The sequence below is a fragment of the Trachurus trachurus genome (genome assembly GCF_905171665.1).
Source record: "Trachurus trachurus genome assembly, chromosome: 6".
In the NCBI taxonomy this organism is placed as follows: Eukaryota; Metazoa; Chordata; class Actinopteri; order Carangiformes; family Carangidae; genus Trachurus; species Trachurus trachurus.
This window is the reverse complement of record NC_139897.1, coordinates 10,998,773-11,019,330: the sequence shown is the minus strand read 5'-3', so window position 1 is coordinate 11,019,330 and position 20,558 is coordinate 10,998,773. Positions and strand designations below refer to the sequence as shown.

At 41.9% G+C, this 20,558-nt stretch overlaps 1 protein-coding gene across 1 annotated transcript; it reads left to right on the top strand.

Moving 5' to 3' along the window:
• Positions 1 to 649: 649 nt before the first annotated feature.
• Positions 650 to 16,158, top strand: alx4b (ALX homeobox 4b; the record flags this gene model as incomplete). The annotated part of the gene is given in 4 exon segments (XM_083973261.1): positions 650 to 992; positions 15,196 to 15,215; positions 15,217 to 15,324; positions 15,838 to 16,158. Coding segments are annotated over 4 exon segments (792 nt in total).
• Positions 16,159 to 20,558: the final 4,400 nt, after the last annotated feature.

The following is a 20,558-nucleotide window of genomic DNA, read 5'->3' as shown; positions in this document are numbered from 1 at the left end:
AGAGAGGCGCAGAGGGACAATGTTGTTCAAATGGTAAAGTTTGATACAGTGGAGAAGTGGCTCTTAAAAAGAAAAAAGAGAGAGAGGTGGAGGTCTTCGGCCATGCAACAGCAGGAATCAAAGCCGTTATATTCATCCCCTAATTACATTAATGTCATGTGTTGTGTCTCCCGCGTGTTTACCAAAAAAGCTTTCCCCTTCTGAGCTTGACCTCCCATTTCTACTGGCTGCATAATAGCGCAGGCTGGAGCTCGGTGTGGGCCTACTTCAGATGGATGTGGAGCCTGAAGGGTCGGACTGCTGGGTGTGTGTGTGTGTATGTGTGTGTATGTGTGAATGAGAGTGAGTGTGTGTGTGTGTGTGTCAGATACACTGAAGGCTACTGAGGCGGCATCAGTTTGAGCAAGGCATTTTTCTCTTTACCCCGACAAACCTTCAGGGGGCTTTTAGCATTTGTTCAGTCTGCAGTCTCTGGAAAACATCTGATTCATTTTTTAACCAGTCCCAGATGCGGCAGTGTGAGAGTGTGTGTGCATGAGCGCGTCAGTGTGTTTGTCAGTGCATGAGAATTTGGGGAGAATATCTGCTGTCTAGAGAAGGGGAGGGAAAGAAGAACCGTGTGGATTTTTTTCAATATAACTTTTTAAGTATGAACGCAGATACGTGCGTCTCATACTGCGATATGACATCGATGGATTCATATTATAGCACGTCTACTGCGCAAGGTAGGGATCACCAGGCGAACCCGTTCAGGACTTTCCCGACCACTGAAACCAAATACAGCCCCACGTTCATTCCGGGTAAAGGGCAGGCTTACGGAGAGAAGTCCCGGAGTCCTTTCCAGTCGGAGTGCCAGTCGTTGGATGGCGCTGAGGAGGGCACCTTCAGCAAATACCAGCTCTTCATGCAGAGACCGACCTGCAAAACTCCGCCCGAAGGCAGCAAGCTGCACCCGGACAGCGGACACAACGGGACACTCATTCCCTGCTATGGTGAGTGCGCACGGGAGAGGCACAAAGGGGTGACTATATATACATATAGAAGGCAACACGTTGGCTCCAAGTGTAGTGGAGATGCATGACAAGAGGTGATGATTGTAATCAACGCTGGAAATTCACTGTAATGTCAAATGTCAAAATGTCAAAAATCTGAAAGTCAGAAATGCGAGCGCGCAAAGGAGAGGAGAGGAGAGCCGGGGGAGTGAAGCCTGTCGCTGAAATAATAATGTTTTTCTAACAATCATTCAGATTTATTCAGTGGCTTCTTATTAACATGACACAAGCAGCTGTAAGCCACCAGGTGAAAATAGTAATATTCTCAATATCTGTCCTACTTTTTCTGTGTGGGAGAATATCCCTCAGTCAACACCTAAATCTTTAAAGTATCAGATAAAATATTAATGGGCATCATAAATTGACAGGAAAATTTAGTCATTTAAAAAATATTTCTCACAGCATGGTTTTGCAACGTGAGCCACATAAAAAAAAATCGTGTGAACTGTGACTCAGAGGTGATTCATATTCAAGTTTTTTTTAATGGATATTTGCCATTTTGTGAGTATTCAAACTACAAGTCATAGTTTTTTTCCCCCGTTTTTATTACATCACCTAAATGTATAATTTCATATCTGGTGAATGTGTGGGAGTTTTCACTTCCTTCTTCTCTCGGCTTATATTCTTCGCATAATTCTCTCTAACACTGACAAATACAGACATGACAGCGATTTTCATATTCAAATATCAACCACAGGTCACTGGCACAGAGTCTGGTCACACACACGCACGCACACACTCAGACGGAGACCTGAGGCTCTAGGTGGTTAAGGTGAAGAAAGTCTGATTGATTATTTTAGTGTGTTTTATTGTATTTTAAAATTTTCAGCTCCTGTGATTCTGTTGAACACATTGAGTGACTGACAAGTCGCGCCACTCTATAGGCCTACCACTCCAAAGCTGCTTCATGAATTAGAGAATAAACATAACAAAGCACATAACAAGGGCAAGCTCTCAAAATCTCACAACCAGAAATTAAACAGTCAATTAATTAACAAAATTTAAATCTAAGAGACATCCTAGTAAATATTATTCATTTGACAAGAAAGCTTTACAGCTTCACGGAGTCTTCGGGTAATTCGTTTCACTGCAGATATAGTTTAAATCCACTTAAAGAAAACTATCCATTTTACTGTCCCTTTTATGAGAGGCAGGGCTTTAAAATAAAGAGAGAAAGGCCTGTTACCGAGCGAACGAAATTGACTCAACCCACTGTGTGACAACAGGTTGAGGCCTAAAAGGTCCCATTAAATATAATAACAGACTTTATATTATAAACTACAATAATATAATATTTGTATATTATGTCATAATTAAAAAAAATACATTTAAAATAAAATCTTGGTTGGGGCATTTTCTAGACCCACTGGCGCCTCTATGGCCTGTATAGACTATTTCCAGTCCAGATGTTTATCATGATGTTAGAGAAGAAAACATCTGTTATGATCATGGCTCAACTTTGACGCACGTTGATCGCAACTTCCGCAGCATCGCAACCTTTAAATCTGCACATTAATCTCTTGATTCGCGCCGGGAAGTGGCCTCTTAAGCACCGATCAGAAACGAGAGGATAAACACTGGCAAAAAAAAAAAAAAAAAAAAAAAAAAAGATTTAAATGCACTGAACGCTTAATCGTGTGTAAGTAAATTTAAGTATTAGGTGTAACAAATAAAACTGAGCTGCTCTAATTCTGCTCAGTGGGACCAATTACAACTAGGCCTACAGTATAAGTTTTTTTGCGCAGGAGCCAATCCCACACTTTGCCAAAATACATCCATAAAGTGCAAAGCAATCTGTTTTCCTGAGAAACAACTGGAGTCACTCTTTATTTGAGGCTGAACTGTCACTTTTCAGGAGTTTGAGAGCAGTGCCTCCAACGGACTGGAGCACCCCTGCATTGAAGTGAATTGATTTGGCAAGTGCATTGACAGAACCATTTAAACACCATCATTAAATGCAACATGCCTCCCTTGAGAAGAGCTCTGCAATGTTATTATTGAAAATGTTGCAGCCAGATGAAGGCATCATGGCTCTGGGGAGGATACTTTGGGGTCTTGCCAAAGCCTCAGGCGTCAACAGGCTTGTGCTGTTATGTGTGGTCCTCAATGGGAGATATATTGCTCAATGCTGATGCTTTATCTCCAGAATGATGACAAAAGTCTTCTCATACCCAAAGGGAGTTTTCTGTGTTGCAACTGCGACTACATGCGTAATACTGTTTACATGGCAACGTGCCACTCTGAAGGTGTCTGAGGGCCAAAATAGGCATTTACAAAAACTGCAGAAGTGTTCGTTACTACATTTGAGAGCTTGAGAAGACAAAACAAACAAAGACAATTGTGTCAATTTACTGCACAGTTTTTGTTAAAAATTAGGTGTCATGATGTGCTAATATTTTTGGCATACACTGCATGATATCCACAATTCAAGACATTTCCAAACATTTTGAAAAAATATTTCTTTAAAGTCACTTTATTCCAGTGCCACTAAGTTTGATTCAATTGTTGTGAAAGATTATTAAATTCAAAAGCTGGAATGTGATCCTTGAATTTATACTTAAGTGTTCTTGTACATTTTCTTGTTTAATTTCTAAACCCTCAGGGCAGTATTTTGTCATTTCTGTCTGGGTGGAAATCAAACCTAGTCTTAGCCAATGCTTTTAGAAAATACACTGTCATTTAAAGAGTGAATCAACACATTCCTGCACAGTAGTACCCCCGGCTGGCAGGTTTGTTCATTTAAGCCCATGCTAATCAGTGAGATTGTCCCACAGCGAGGACAGGGATGGAGCCGTCTACCTGCTCACACAGCGATGAATGAAATAAAACCCCTGGAGCTGATCGAGAGCTGAGGAATGCAGGTCAGCACTGCAGGAGAGGTCCACATTAATCTAAGGCAGATGTGCATTACTGGCTCCTATAGTTATTATTCATACTCCCCTAACATCAAATCTCCAAAGCTATGGAGAGTCCCTGAGATGACAAAGTGGAACTGGTTTACATAACCCTGTCTCAACAATACCTTGTACAAATAAGCAACGAGTCAGAAATGGACATTGAGACTGGGTAATGATTTGAGAGACTTGGGAGAAATGAGAGGGTTTCTGGGAAAAGCCGCACACGTGTGGGAATAACTGTTTACATGCACATACTTTACTGAACTCTATGGTTTTAAGATGCACTGCATATGTATTTTTCTCTGTCATAATTTTTGCTCATTTTAAGTTTTTGTCATTGATGCGGGTTGATGACAAAAGTGAATCTCTCTTCACTTTGTTTATGAATTTCAGAGAATTCAAGAGGAGCTAAGGCTAAATCTGAAAACTCATGTGTTTATAGGCTTGTGGTTGATACTGAGGTTATGGGCTGTGCATTGCTGATACATAATAGAAGTGTTTGTGGGAGTACTAGAACCTACTAAAGGCTGTTTGTGCCTCATCATCTTTGTCTTTGTCAAAATAACCATTCAAAGCCAATTACACATTTATAAAATACAGCTTTGTCAATCTTTGTACTTTCAAACAAACCCTCCTCCCTTCAGTGGGATTTCGAAGCATCCTGTGAGATGTAAAACATTTTTCTCAGCGTATGAAAACCAAAACAAGACCCCAAAAAAAGTCCTGGCAGCATTTTAAAAGCATCCTGTCAAAATATAGTACTCTAAGTACATGTTAAAAGGCTTGGGGAAGTGATGTCACAGGATATGCATGTGCTGATGACTAACACATTGGATCGATGTTAACAATAAGCAAATGCCAGAGTGACACCTGTGATCATGCACGCCTGTGTCTGTGAACCAGAATAAATTAGAATGCATAATGAGCGTATGCTTGGAAGAATTAATTCCTGACTTGTTAAAATGTAATGGCTCATATAAATGTGTGACTCAAGAGGTAAAGCAGCAGCAATTTGCCTGCCACGAAAGGAAAAGAAAGTTTAGACACTCATGTAACTCTGAGAACGTGTTTTTTCATGAGGTGTTGCTTTTCTCCGAGTTGGATTAAAACCTCCTTTCTTTGCCACTCGGAATGATTTTCTCACAGCCGGCCCAGCATGCTTTGGCCTTCACCCTCAGCCACCACACTTACAGCGTAAGGTAACTCCCTGCACGCAGGCCAGGTTATAGACACGAGTTGGAAACTTCAAACCAGGTGCTGTGCTTTTTTACTTTTACCTCCTCGATTCTTATCACTGCACTGAATCTAAACCTCCATAAAAAAGTCTTGAATAATGCAAACGTGGCCACTCTGTACCATGGTAGGGTTAAAGGAGGGATCAAAGCCTCTTGTCTGACAACTCACAAAATATAGGAAGCCAGCTACAGTATGACTAATGATGGAAACCACTGGGCAAGGCAGAAGTTCTTTTTTTGTTTCTCAGCTTGCTTTCAGCGGAGAGACGCAGCTCATTTTGCTTTGATATATTTTCTAAATAAAAGCCAGGGGAGGAATGTGACCCAAATCATCATCGACTGACACTGCCTGCGCCACAAACTGTCTTTATGCTGATCTATGATCACAGTGAGGCAAAAATACATCATAAAAATGTCATTCCAGGAGGTGTAAATGTGACAGTGGAGCGTATTTTGGACTGAAGGAAGAGGTTACAGACGATTGATTTCCTCACTTTTAATTGCAGTTCCCTTAAGAACCACCATTTACCTAATGTTTTTACCATTGTAAACAATTACAGCCTTAGGTTAAAGGTCGGAATAACAACCTGACTTCATATTGACCTAGACAGGTTAATGACAAAATTATCTTGAACATGTACTTTTGATTTTGGGTCTCCAATTTCACTTTAAATACTCCCCACTTAAAATAAAGATGTTCTACAAGTTTTATTTCCCATAAGGAGAAAGCCCATCCACTCTCCCTCCAGTTAACGATGAAGAAAAAAACCCAAAAAAACACCACACACACAAAATCTCAAACTATTTCTGTGGACTTTTGACATGAGACAGTGACAGCCACGGCCCAAGGTATTATGACAGTAGTGAGGTCATGATCATGTCAGTTCATCAGGAGCTGAGGCTGAACAGAGAGGTTTTTTTGGTTTCCCAGGGAATCTGCATTCCTGCGTGAGCCGCTGACATAGATCTCTCCTCAGGAACATCTGGGAGCCTCCCTTCCACTGAGGAAACAACAGTCAACATCAGGTCTTAGACTGGGGCTGCGGGGAAAGTAATCCAGCCCAAAGCATGTCTGAGAACCGACGCAAAATTAATCGTCACCTGTTGACGACCACAGCCAATGGAATATTTGACTTTATTTGGTCCATATAAAGGTGTGATAAGTGGAGAGCTATTGTGGCAGACTGCTATCAGCTTTGAGTGTTTTCAGAGAACATTTAGGAGCACTCTGTTTAAAAGCATTCCCTTCCCTATTTAGTGTTTGGTCATTAACCCTTCCCCAGGTTACTAATTTATAGTGTTTCTTTTATTTGCCTTCACTTGACCCTCCCCATCCCATTCCATAAAAACTGAGAGGGTGCCCTGTTGCTTTACAACCAGTTAAATTACACTTTGATGTTTCTCTCTGTTTTCAACAGTGATTAAATTGCTGACCCTAGTAAACATCTGACCCCAGCTAACTGAAGAGGTCTGCAGCTTGTCACACAGTAACTCTGGCAAATTGCCGGATCAGCCAGCGATATTTGGTGCGATCGCATATACGTCGATGCATAGTGAAACAAGACCAACAGTCAAAAACACATTCCTCTGAATGCCAAAAAAAATTGGAGCCAATGCTGTGGAATCTTGGCTCCCAAAAGAAAGCAGTGTGTGATGGCAGTGTTCATCAGAACAGCGTGCAGAAGAGACAGCTCAGCATGCGGGAATACTGGAAGATGTTAGTGGCAAAGGATTCAGTGTGGTTAGTGTGGCAGAAAAAAACGAGAGAGAAGGGTTTGGAGTGGGAGACAGAAAAAAGATGTCGAGCAAAGGTGGAACTGTTCTAGTTACTGTAACGCAGTGTAAACAGGCTTTATGCTAAGCTAACTGACTGCTCACAGTAGCGTCATATGTACTTTGAATTCGACCTTCTCATCTAACGTTTGGTAAGAAAACAAATAAGCACGTTCCCAGAAATGTCAACCTTTTCCTTTTTAAGGTGGAACGGCCAGTTCAGATGCCTATGTAAATGTTGGCGCTATAGTTCTGCATAAAGCTTAAAGTCTCAAACTATTCCACCCACCATCCCACCATTTTCCCATCCCCTCATCTGCGCGCCCAGCTGCACCCTTTGCCTAACAGGATATATGCCTTGCTCAGGGGCATAATTGCATTTTCTCTTACAGATGCAAATGCCAAACAGGAACCCGGACTTGACCTGTCTTACTTCTTAACATTGCATCCACGCTCCTGCCCAGGGGTAGAATGAAAATATTGCACAGTACAGCTTGAGCGTAAGAGGCCAGTGCAAGGGGGTTGGTGATGTCAGAACATCTGCCTGCGTGGAGACTGTAAGAGGGTCTGACAGGTGGGCCACAGCAATATGAGGTCGTGAACTCCAGCTGGGCAAGCTGTGTTGTTCCATTAGCGTCTCAGTCGGGGCAGGTCTGAGCCAGAGAGCAGGGGAGGGCTGCCGCAGTTTTGAGGGGATGACTATTGACATCTCATTGTGACACTCTAGCCAAAGGCGTACTAATCCATGAAAACAAACATGCATGCTGCAGACAGCCACCGCCTAGCTTCATCACTCCGAAACTATTCAGTCATCAAACTAACCGCTGAAACACTTGGACCAGAGAGTCGTCAGTGCCACAAGGTGTCAACTCTCTTTCACCCCATGCACGGGATTTCAGGGAAATGGCAGGAGGTCATTACTGACATCACTCATTACAAGGATAGGAAGTGACAGTAAAATGCCCGCACATAAATATTAAGTTAACCATCCTCAACTCGATCTACTTCAGAGACAAATGTCGTTGGACTAAAGTAATGCTGGTGTCACACCAATCTGTTTGTGCGGAGGAGACCATTATGCGCTGGTTTCAGACCGATACAGTTTGGACAGGGTGCTCCCCGTGCCCATTCGCAGGAAAGGCAAACAGAGATCCTGACAGAGTGCACTGTTCTCACTGGCCCGCAACCAGAGCCCTTCAGCTTATTTATTCACACGGCTGTTTGTTTATTGAAGGAGAAGGGACAGCTTTCTTCATCTCCTTAAAGGAAACAAAAAAGCTGGCATGCGCCGACAGAAACAGAGCGAGGTCTGTCACAAAATGGACGTTCTTGAAATTGAAAGTGACAAACACAATGTTGTTTACATCTGAGGGGCAAAGCTGTGGCGTAAGCGCGGTCACCCCCGTACACAAGGCCCGCCATACAGGGCGGCGAGATGGAGTGTTTTTTTTTTTTTTCTCCGTGTGGCTCGGATTTCATGTGATGTGATTGAGAGATGTGAGGGAGAGGGGCCGCGACGGTTGTGTCAGGGGTCACGCCGACGTGCGGTGACATACCTTTCAAACAGAAATAGACGTTTCTTCTCGGCAACTTCGAGACTGGCTGCATGCAGACGAGGCCTTTGAACCTAAAAGTAAAACATTACAGAGATGATGTAAGCTTTAAGTAAATGACATTTCACTGGGTTGTTGTCACCTGATGATGACCAGGCACGACCACCGACTTGAAAGTGAGGCACTGTAGCTCTATTCAGCTGCAATATCCCAAAATCGGCCACTTATAGGACTGTTATTGACAACATGTGACTCTTTGTTCATTTTAGAAATGGTTGGTTTTGATAGCTTGTTTGAAAATAACATTATTACGGTAAGAATATGCTTTGGATTATATGCAAAGCCACAATCAAGAAGGATCCTTTGATTCTTCATGCTTAATATGGAAATTTTATGAATGGTACATTTAAGCCGAAACCAAAATTGTACTTTTAATAAACTTTAGAATCTAAAGTATGTGTAATGAAGGTTTTGAGCAGTTAATGTTATACTATAACACAAGTGGATTGGCAGCTTTCATCAGACCAACTTCTTTCAAAGCCTTCACCTTCAGTTTGTAATACAAGCTTCATCCATCATGGTCAATGTTCAGAAGCCATAAACACAAGCTGAAGCAATTTTTCAGTGAAATTACATAACCACAGAAAACATCATACACTGTTTTCATGTATGAGGGCTCCTGATGAGCAAACTGAACTTCATGTGAAAAGAACAAAATACAATAAATCAAATCTTCTATGCTTCTCTTTCTTCTTCTTGATTTCATACAGGAAAAGACAACAGCGGCCTGACAGAGTCTGAGCTGGCCCCAAGTGTCGATCCTCCTGGGATGGAAGGCAGCTACCTGAACCTAAAGGAGCCCGGCGTGAAGGGACCAAGCGAGCGGCCAGGCTCTGACCTTTCCAGCCCTCTGGACAAAAGCGAGGCTGAGAGCAACAAAGGCAAGAAGAGACGCAATCGCACCACATTCACCAGCTACCAGCTGGAGGAGCTGGAGAAGGTTTTCCAGAAGACACACTACCCAGATGTTTATGCCCGTGAGCAGCTGGCACTGAGAACAGACTTGACGGAGGCTCGTGTACAGGTGAGGACGGCAAAATAACAAGAGGTTACATGCAAACAAACCTCTCTCTACACTTACATAACCAAACAAGTTCTTGTTTGGTTACAAAGACACAAAGACATGGTCTGAAATCTGATCTCATTTGTCTGTGCATTCAAAAATCACTGTTAAAATAAATCTGCCATATGATCTGACATTTCTATGTTTAGGGGTTGGTTAGGTTTAGGCACAAACCCAATATCATAAAGTTAGTGTAGACTGTGACTTGGCGGGTTGGTTAAGGGCACAGAAACATTACGTTTAGGGTAAGGTAGGGCTAGGGGAGCTTTGTTGTCATGTTTACTCAAACAAACACACAGTTAAGGATCAAGTTCAAAATCAAGTTGAGTTTTGTTGACACATCCGTCAATCTCAAGCTTCTCACTACAGGGACAGAAATCTTCATTTCCTCTTGTTGAAATGACTCCAGCCACTAGAGGGCTTTGTCACTTGAACGTAAACTTCTGTCATCTTGAGCTGAAGTTACCAAACGCTGTTGTTCCGTCTTGGTAAGACAGCCTTAACATGCTGTGAGCTGTGCTGTATGACTGCAGTCGTCCATGTTTGCATGCAAATAATCACTCAGGGAACTGAGAGAAAGGGCTGGGAGAGCGAAGACTGGCATGTTGACAAAGATTGTTCGGAACAGCAGACAGCAAGGTCTATTGTTCTCCATCTCTCTTTCTGCCTGCCAGTTTTAGATCAGAGTGGGATGGGTGGGACTAAGGGAATACTCTGCACTTAGCTCTTACATGCTGCAGGCTCTGCAAAAGGGTCAGAGGCCAAGGGTTTCTCCCCAGCACTACCATGTTCAAACTATTCGCTGCACAACTTTGGAAGCAGGGAGGGAAAACACATGGAAAAAAAAGGAAAGTCATCAAAGCTATTTGGCAAGGATATAAAAAACACTTTGAGATGCCAGTTTCAATTTCCACGCGTTGTCCAAGACATAGTCAGGGACAGAGAACCTGGCCTGAACCTTGTGGTGGTACTGTAAAGTAAGTACATTCATGTTGTGTTCACACAGACCCATCTATTCCCCAGATGAATATAATTAACTCATCTGACAGGCACACAGCAGACTCTGTTGAGTCACTGTGAGGTTTGACCCATACTTCTAAAAATCAGACCCTAAAAATGCATGCAATCAAGACTAAACCCCACAATTTCAACTGAAGGTCCATCAAGACAAAGTCCAGGGATATCCAATTGTTGAATACAAAGGGGCACAAAACTTGGCAAGCGACTGGAGAATCCTTTTCATCTCCAAAATAACAGCCACTAAAATCCAGAGTACAGATGTTTTCTGCCAAAATGCCAATGTCAAGGTCCAATGGTTTCATCCTCAGTTTGATGATAAATGTCTTCATAAACTCTGCTGCAGTGTTCCATAATCACATCTGTGACTCCTGCTGCCACTATTTTATTTAGTACAATTAGCTCTTGGCCTCAGACTTGAACTTCACCATGCTGCCTACTTTTTTATGAAGAAGGAGGCTGTGAGTGAGTGAGTGACTGCTCAGGCAGTCTATCAATTGCCGTGGTCCTGGATGACAGAGATGAGGTGAGACGGCTGGACTTCAAAGCTGCTTTTGGAGTTGTGCACTCTGCCCTCCCTCTCTCCCTCTTCCTCTCCCTCTGCCTGCTGGCTCTGGAGCATAAATAAAGCTCTTTAATGGCTCTGTAAGCTGCCTTTTGCTGTCAACGTCTTTAGCAATTACTGTATCACCGCCAAGCACTTTGAGCTCCAAGAGCAGTGAGCCACCTTCCTTGCAGATGTCTGCTAGATAAAATAAACAAGACTAGTAAGTGTTTGCAGTTGGTAAATATCATACTTTTAGGCGTCATGATCAGTATATAAAAATGAGACATTGTGATTCATTTTGATCAAAAATTTAAAAAAAATCGTCCGAGGTAATTGAGATTCTGCTTGTTGAAAGACACTGTTAGGCTTCCTGCTGTACAAACTTTTATAAGTTGGGGAATAGGAGACATGGAGCTGCAAAGGACACATCTGACTTCATAATGTTCCCTGAATGATCTCTCTGCCAAACTATTTGGCTTGGGTCTCATTTCTACTGCCGTTCAAAGGCAGAGCTACATAGAGCAAAACGTCTGTGAAACACAACACACTCGGTACCCAGAAATCACGACAAAGGACATATAAGTGTTCGGACATTGTTTGCTTGTTTATGAAACATTTCCATTAAGTGTGTGAGAGTCCACATTAGAAGGCATTTGTTAGTGACTGCCTTTTAATTTTGTATATGACATAGCATGTAAATGTATGTGTTTTCAGTGTGTGTACTGTGTGTGTATGTGTGTGTGTGTGTGTGTGTATGGCTGCTCTTGTCTGCACGCCTCTGAAAGGTCAGAGGGGTTAGCTGCGGAAAGCCAAGGGCTTAGGCGTCAGGAAATTAAACATGAAATGAAAACAAGCTCCAGTTTGAACATTCTCCCATCTCACTTTCCAATATCCCCACTTCCCCTCGCTGACTTAAAAGGAAGGAGGGAGGAGAGAGACATGGGGTTGACTGTGGGGAGTGGGGTGGGGGATGCTGGGTTGGAAGAGGCTGAACTTTAACAGAGAGGAGGGAGAGACGGAGAGATAGAAAGATGAGTAAAGGAGGCGAGTGGAGTTATCATGGTCCATCACAATTAAGATGGCGGCTCTGTATCTGACGAAACCTTATATTTTAAAAGGATATTGGAGCGTTGAAATAAATGTACAACAATGACCTTACAGACAATTAACCTTAGCCACAGCTTATGTGAATGTATTACCATTACATTTTTGGAAAAATATTGGAACGATAGAATAATATAGGCCAATAAAAGTCCTAATAACATTTTTATTTGGTTCTTGTTATATAAATTGAGCTTCCATTTTTGTTTGAATTAGGAAAAAAGTTGCGTACGTTGGGAAGCAGGTTAAAAATCCTTTTGAATGTGCAATGGACTGAAAATGTTTCCAGTGAGATGGTCAGTAGGTTTAGCAAATTAAGATGCTTAAGTCAAAGGAAAACCTGCGGCTACATCAACCTCACACTCACACTATATCTGTGAGCATGTTTGACGCTTGTCAGTCTTTTGTGTCGAGGATTATGTTTGGAAACTTGTGATGTTCTGAGCTCACGAAACCAAAGAACCACCAAAGTAAAGACATGACAAACCTTAAACAATAATAGACCCCGGGGCCTCAGAGGAATATCACACAGACTCCACACCCCCCCTCCAAACATATGATATAATTCAAGGGGCAACAACCCTTCACCTTGACTTTGGGGTTCAGCCACAACCAAAGATATCATCTTACCACTGTGAGCTGTACTCTAATCTCGCCAGCTGACCTGAGGAATGTCAGAGTCAGACGACATTACTTTACGTCAGCTTCTCACAAAAACACAAGCGACAGCTACACGTACCGCAGGAGGCCCTACAAGGTCCTCTCTTTAAAAACCAACTCATGGTTTTACCCTGGTTGAAAAACGGGGCTCATACGGTTTTACCTCATTTGATTTAAAAAAAAATCTTTGGTGAAAAACAAATTTGGTGTTAATAATATCATGCATATAGTGTTCACATGGTAGTGTGCCACAGCTCATGTTTGTCACTAAACTCTATTGTGTTTAAGTTGACAGAGAGAGATGGTCGGAGAGACAGATGTGAGGGGGGATTTGAAGAGGTTGACTGAGGGGAAATTGCATGTCAGGGACTGTGAAAACCACAGGCTGATTGGGCTGGGAATCAACCCACAATCCAAGTTCAAACCCCAGTGTCGAAGTGGGATCGCTCTCTCTTTTCTCTTTGAAGAAGTTTCCCCCTTCCCTCTTGGGAGGATAAGATTCAGACAACCAACAAATAGATACAGATAAACATGTGGAGACTCCCAGTCCCGCCCCCCTGCTCGTCTATTCCATTGCATAGAAGATGTGAGAAAACTCTCTTTAAAAAAAAACAGATCAACACAAGTTACAACTGATTACGCAAGGAACACACAGATCTGTGGGTCATCGAAACTAACAATTACTTTTGCTCCACTACCAATTACCCTGGCAGTTACTTTCCAGTTAATCCACTTGATCTATTAAATGTCACAGGAGAGTCACAGGGCAAAATATCCATGATAACATCAACTAACAAGTTAAAATGTTTTTGTCCAAGCAACAATCCAACTACCAACGAGATTCAAATTATTGAATTAAAAGACCAAGTAAATTAGAAAATATTCACACCTGGGACCAGAGGGGGCATGTAATGAGTGAATCTTACATTTCATTAAAAACCAAGTTTAACAATTGAAGTACTGTGATGGATAAGTTGTTATAGCTTTAATCTATATCAAACTGCAGTACGCAGATGTGTGTTCATTTTTATAGCTCAAGTTAAAGTAGAACAGAAACCCAAGCTGCAACACCAGTCAACAAGTTGACGTTTCAAACCATGAGTGTTCACTAGTTACATGATCTTTCTACTCTTCATTCATTTTGATATTAGCCACACACCTGTAAAGTTTTGTAACTAGATATTGCACAGTTGCAATATTATCAAAGTAATAAAATGATACACAGACATATAAATACAGAATTAAAGGATCATGCCAAAAGATGAATACGCCTTACCAGAAGGGGGTGGTCAGTATCAAGTACCATTTTTATCTCTATTTGTCTAGTGAAGTACAGATTTACACTTACACATAAAAAAACTCAACAAAACTCCCCTTTAATGTGGAGAAAAGGTTTGAAGCCTGAGGAAGAACTCATTTAAAATATTCCTATACCAAACATTTTTCCTAAAAATGCTCCTTTTTCATAACCTTCCCTCACCCATCAGTCCTGCTTCCCTCCACTGCCTTTTACAGTTAGGGAGAAGTGGCCTAAGTAGCCTGCGCTCGGTCTGTCAGCAAGTCCTGAAAATGCACCCTTTCTGCAAAGTAGCATGTCTCTCAATCTCAAGAGGACAAATCACCCAGAATAAACTCCCCTGTATGCTACATACAATATTTAATGAGCCCAAAGACTGAGCCAAATAAGCAAATTTTGGGTCAAAAGTTGAACTATTTGTTTCACGGATTGTACAGAGGGATTCCCCACTGTAACCCACAGCACTGACATGTGGGGGAGAGCACACCTTTCTCAGAGTGATTTATGAATGGCTGCGGGCCCAGATGTGGATCTGTCGACGCTGGCAGCCTGAAGGGAGGCAGACGCCTGTGTATCAAAGGGAGGAGCTGAAATGCGCAGCACCAGGGGAGACTCACCATTTTTACATCAATAGCTCTGTGTGGACAGCACTTTAAAGACACGTCAAGTCTTAAAATCTGGCCCTGGACTTTCATGTGCTGCAGAATTTATTTGCTTCACTATCTTCATTTTATGTGGTTCAGTCTCTCTCTGTCTTGCTTAACGGAGAGGATGGCCCCATTTTGTAAAAGAGGAAAAAAAAAAGGACTGGGGGGCTCTACTGTATGTGATTTGAAAACTGTGAGACATATTTATTTACGTAAAGATGACATTTAAGTTTTGCTTGGAAGTGGCTGGGCTGTATTTTGAGGTTTTTCCTGATGGAGCATTTTCTTTGCAGGTGTGGTTTCAGAATCGCAGAGCCAAGTGGAGGAAGAGGGAACGTTTTGGCCAGATGCAACAGGTCCGGACGCACTTCTCTACTGCTTACGAGTTGCCTCTGCTGACTAGGCCTGAGAACTATGCACAGGTAAAAACAAAAAAACAAACAAACAATACACATCCATCCAAATCACACAAGACAGACTGCAATATAAACACTGTCACTTGCTGAGGTTGCTGTCCATGCTATTATCCCACAATGCAGTGCACAAAGGAAATGTTGGAGCTGCTCACAGATGGAAAAAATTAAAATAAATTGTGGATGGTTGGGAGAATGCAGCTAAAAAGTCTTGGAAAACAAACAAAAAAAGTATTAACTCTCAGGAAAAGCATTTTTGATGTGTTTTAGTGAAGTTAAATTGGCAGTAGCTTCCCATATAGTTGCACTTTGATTGAAGTCCAATGTCACACATACTGTATCCCGTTAGCATTCTGTTTCCTGTTTCCTTGTATAAAACTGTGGAGTATGTTGATAGTTTCTCTACTAACTGCAGACACAATTACAGCTGAGAATGTACTGTATAGAATGAAAGTGCTCATGGTACTACGTTAAGTTCATCATGAAGTTTGTTATTGTCACATTGCCGCTCTTGTCCTACAGATTCAGAACCCTTCGTGGATCGGGAGCAGCAGCGGAGCGTCCCCGGTGCCGGGCTGCGTCGTGCCTTGTGACTCTGTTCCCTCCTGCATGCCCCCTCACCCTCACGGTCCTGGAGGCGTCTCCGACTTCCTGGGTGTGCCCAGTCCGGGGAGCAGCCACATGGGACAGACGCATATGGGCAGCCTGTTTGGAGGCCCGGGGATGGGCGGGGGAATCAATGGCTATGATCTAAATGTTGATCCTGACCGCAAGTCCTCTAGCATAGCTGCGCTGCGTATGAAGGCCAAGGAACACAGTGCGGCCATCTCTTGGGCTACATGATGTCCCAGCCCAGTTCTACCCCGCCCCCACTGGGCCCCCTTCTCCGGAGCAGCCATCAGCGAGCGCTGTGGGAGAGGAGGGACTTTTTCCTGAGAGCACTAACGATAACACAGGTCAAATGAACAGGGAGAGACTGTGGAGATAACAGAGGCCTTTACAGCGGCCAAAGCAACCAAGATAACAACTGTGACTGTGACAATCAACAGATACTGAACGTGAGAGAAATACAGAGGTGTGACTTAGTAGATGTTACTTAGATGTTGTGTTCATTCTTGATTCCTTGATCTCTCAGGTCTCATTAACATATGGGGTTTGTTCTCCAATAAACTGGGTATCATTCACACTAGTGATCGATTTCAGTAAAATAAGCAATATAATAAAGATGGTTTACAAAATACCTTATAGATTACAGGGGTTCAGTGCCAAATCCAGCCATATCACACATATTCTGTTTTACAGGGTTAAGCTTGATTCATACAATTTAATTCCTTTAGCTTATTTTGTATACTACCCATCCTGACCCAGTCCACATTGTTGGTGTGACTGCCACTTTAAACAAGTTGCTCATACTGTAGTTTGAGTACTTCTATGAAAGTTCAGTATTTGAATTTCAAAAGCCATTTAAAAAAAAAGCAAGGCTACTGAGGGCAAACTCAGATGCAAGTGGTCAGAGTCTTTTGTATCAGAACAAACCGTCTAAAACAATAATGTTGTCTTACTCTGAGTGGGACATTTAAGACTGAGGCTGAATGCAATAAGTGAACAGTCTGACCTGTGCCAGTTTAGTCTGGGAGGAGGGAAGGCACTGGATTGGCAGTGATTTCAAACCAACGTGTCATTTCCTCCCCCAGGGCTGCCTCCACAGGTCCCCCCGCTAGGCTCAGGCCTCAGGTTACAGGAAACAGTGCGTCCACTGGCAGACGGGGCGCAGCAACGCACAGCAGCAGCCATCAACACCAACTAACCATGCCAGCTTCAATCAGCCAACAACAGGAATAGACACACTGAATTAGCATCAAAGTGAAGCCGCCCTGCCCCGCGAACACCACGGCACATCGCTGCGTACATGGTGAGGACACACTGCACACAAGCTGTAATAATCAATCCGTCGTTTAGACACGGGTTCAGCAGAGATGACTCTCGGATTCGTAGCGTGCTCACAGAATCTGTCGCATGCCAGAGACTGCGGGGCCGAATCAGTGGCCCTAATCACCCCGAGGAGCATTCTGTAATGTTTAGGTAATGTGATGACATTAGAGCTGGACTGCAGGAATGTGGTGAGTATGTCCAGTGATTGCATGGGGTGTCTCTGTGTCTTACCCCAGTGAAATAAGCTTGTCACCAGAGCTGGGCTGAGCACGTGGAGGCTAGAGACAGGCTTCATTAGTTTTTTGGCTGATCCCTCCATGACGCCCGCTGGGTTACATATCCGTTTTCTTCCTCCTATGTGGATGATGGCAGTTAAGTCTGGTCCTGCTCCTTATGGCTGGTTGATCACTGTAACATATGAGTGCTTGTTACAGCCCTCCTGCTTGAGAGCAGGACTGCAACTACTACTAGTATATTCAGTATTGATTCCACATCTACACATTATTTTCTTGATTAGGTGATTAATCCTATAAAATGCCAGGAAGTATTTAAAAATTAAAGTTTGTTTGTTTTTTAAACCCAACGTGACCTCTTAATATATCTTCTGTTGCCTAAAATAGGCATTTAATTTCAAAGTTTTCTTTACGTAAAGATGAAAATAATAACTTCTGTGAGCATCTAAAATTCTTCGGGAAAACATATTAGTGTCCAAGTCCTTGCCTGACAGCAGCAAGTAAGTTAGGTGACAACACAATGATTAGTGTTCATGCTCATAGTAAATTCTACACGGAGGCTATTTTGGCAGTAGTCAAACAAGTGGCATTGATCAAACACACAAAGGCTTCTACGACTGAGCCAAGACTCTTCAGTTAAGAAGAAACAGTTTGAATTAATGTAGATTTTGTTGGCAGTGAGAATTGAAAAACAGAAAACATCATCAAGATATCGGGATAAAAACAAGATGTGGTCATAATAAATGTATGCGTGACAACATGTGTGATTGAATTCCTACTTTGTCAAGTTGACTGTGCGTTTGCCTTCTCGCTGGTCCTCCCCCAGTGCTCCAATCCTCTGCAGTTCCATCCATGTTGATACTACTGAAATAAAGCAATTGAAATCCATGGTTATAATGTCGTGTTGTGTGAATGTGGACAAGATCAATGATGTTGTTCTTTTGCTTGTACATTTGTTTTGCTTATTTGTCAAATGAAGATCCAGAGATAAACCAATGAAGTATTACAGTAATATTGCCAAGAAGTGTAAAATTATGTTCTGTGTGTTATTTTGAAGAGTTGCTCTGGACTTTTACTGAGGTTAAAATTGCTTTCTAATTTTCATATGGTTTCAAGCAGCTTTTTCTATATTAATCAAGTATTTCTATTTCTGATTGTGACTTTATATAATGTGCCATTGCAATAAGTTATTGCACTTACAGTGTTGGAGAAGTTTTTTTGTTTCTTTCTTCTTTTTTTTTAATTTGTGACTTCCAATGGGACAGGAGTTTGTTGCTAAAGTCAGAGGTGTTTGGTTTGTGTCCCAACAGTCAAGAACTGTCTCCTAAGTCCGTCCACATGAAGCACCACAAACAGCACCACTGAGATCTGTTTAAGGCGCTGGACATTTGTTTGTACAAAAGTATCTTGCTGTCTTTGTTTTTGACAATGGTTTTGAAGTGATTTTGAAATAAATGAATCTCCAATGGTTACGTGTTTCCACTAGATTCTTCTATAATGGACTCTCAATCAGACACTTATTCTAACACATGGTCCTACATGAAATAGGAGCTGTTTTACTTATTTCTCATCAGAAATTTCTGAATAAATGTTTTAGCTGGAAAAGGTGATTTTACATACTTTACACATCAGGATTTAATTTTTTTTTTTTTTTTTTTACATCAGTCAGTGATAGTTATTGAGTTATTTGCATCTTTCAATTACATCTGATTAAACAGCACCCACATGATAAAGCATGATTATATTATGCCCTATATATTATACACACACAATAACTTCCCAAACAATGTAATTTTCACTCAAAGCAATAGATTTCATTCTGAGATAGCAGAAAACATGGACACAACTTTCTTTGTTCCAATATAAATAATCAAAAAAAATAAAATTCACATTCACATGAATGTTGAGTGTTTTCTATCACAAGACAGGACGCACTGCTGCCCCTTTTCAAAATATCAGTGATATCAAATGTGTCATTTTTATGGTTGTGTTTTTGACATGAACGAGCAAACAACATACCGTGTTAAACAGTGAGTTTTAGAGGCACTGGTAGGCAGATTTTATTATGTGTGGACAGATCCAGGCTAGCCCTGTCCCCTGTTTTCAGTCTTTGTGCTAAGCCAAGTTAAGTTTACAGCTGCAGGCTGTAGCTTCATATTTAATAGACAGATGTGAGAATGGAATCAATCTTCAAATAAGCCTGTTCAGTGAAACTTCAACTGTTCCTTGAATGAGTAGTTACAAATGATGTTCCTTCTGAACTTAGGTTGTTGCTAAATTAGTCTTAAAGATCACCCCCATTTGTTTTCCACTTCTTTGATGTTTTGATATCCATAAAAAAAATATATATTTGTATTAAATATTATCACAGCAGAGTTCTTCTCTCTCACACTTCTCTCTGGAGCTTTGTATTGGTTTGTCAGACGATCCTGTGACTGGCTGACTGTATTTCTGAGTGACGCACAACCAGGCCAACCACATGTAACAGCCTGCAGTTGTAGCCTGGTAAAACTCATGAGTAAATGTTAATGGCTATGGTCAGTCAGCACAGAAAGTAGCCAAACAGATGGCACTGTACACTACACTAAAATGCTGCGATATTTCAGAGAAAATAAACATGAACTGCTGCTCGCTCATGTCATTCTCCCTGGGAAGGCTGTACAATGATATAATGGTTTCCTGACATCCAACGATTGTGTGGTGTTTCCTCAACATTTTCCTGTCCTCGGTGATGGAATGAACTGTTGGTGTTGTGATGATAATAACGTTTAAAAGAAATATAGAAAAAGCTTGACAGCGTATTGGGTGGGCTCTGCAGGGCATGGCTGTATATTTGTGACCAACAGAGGGTCTGACAGCTCATTTTCAGGCAGGTTTTAAGCTTCTGTGTGCGTTTTACTGTGGACTAAGCATCTCGATGATAAAAAATTAGATGGAAATCTCACTTTTCACAATGAAGGGCTATTAAAACAGCCTCCCTGTGTATTGCATGGTCGCCTTAGTGATGTAAAAACTTTACATACAGTCTTGCCAACTACCAGAATAAGGCCAATGAATGTATACAGATACTCACAAACT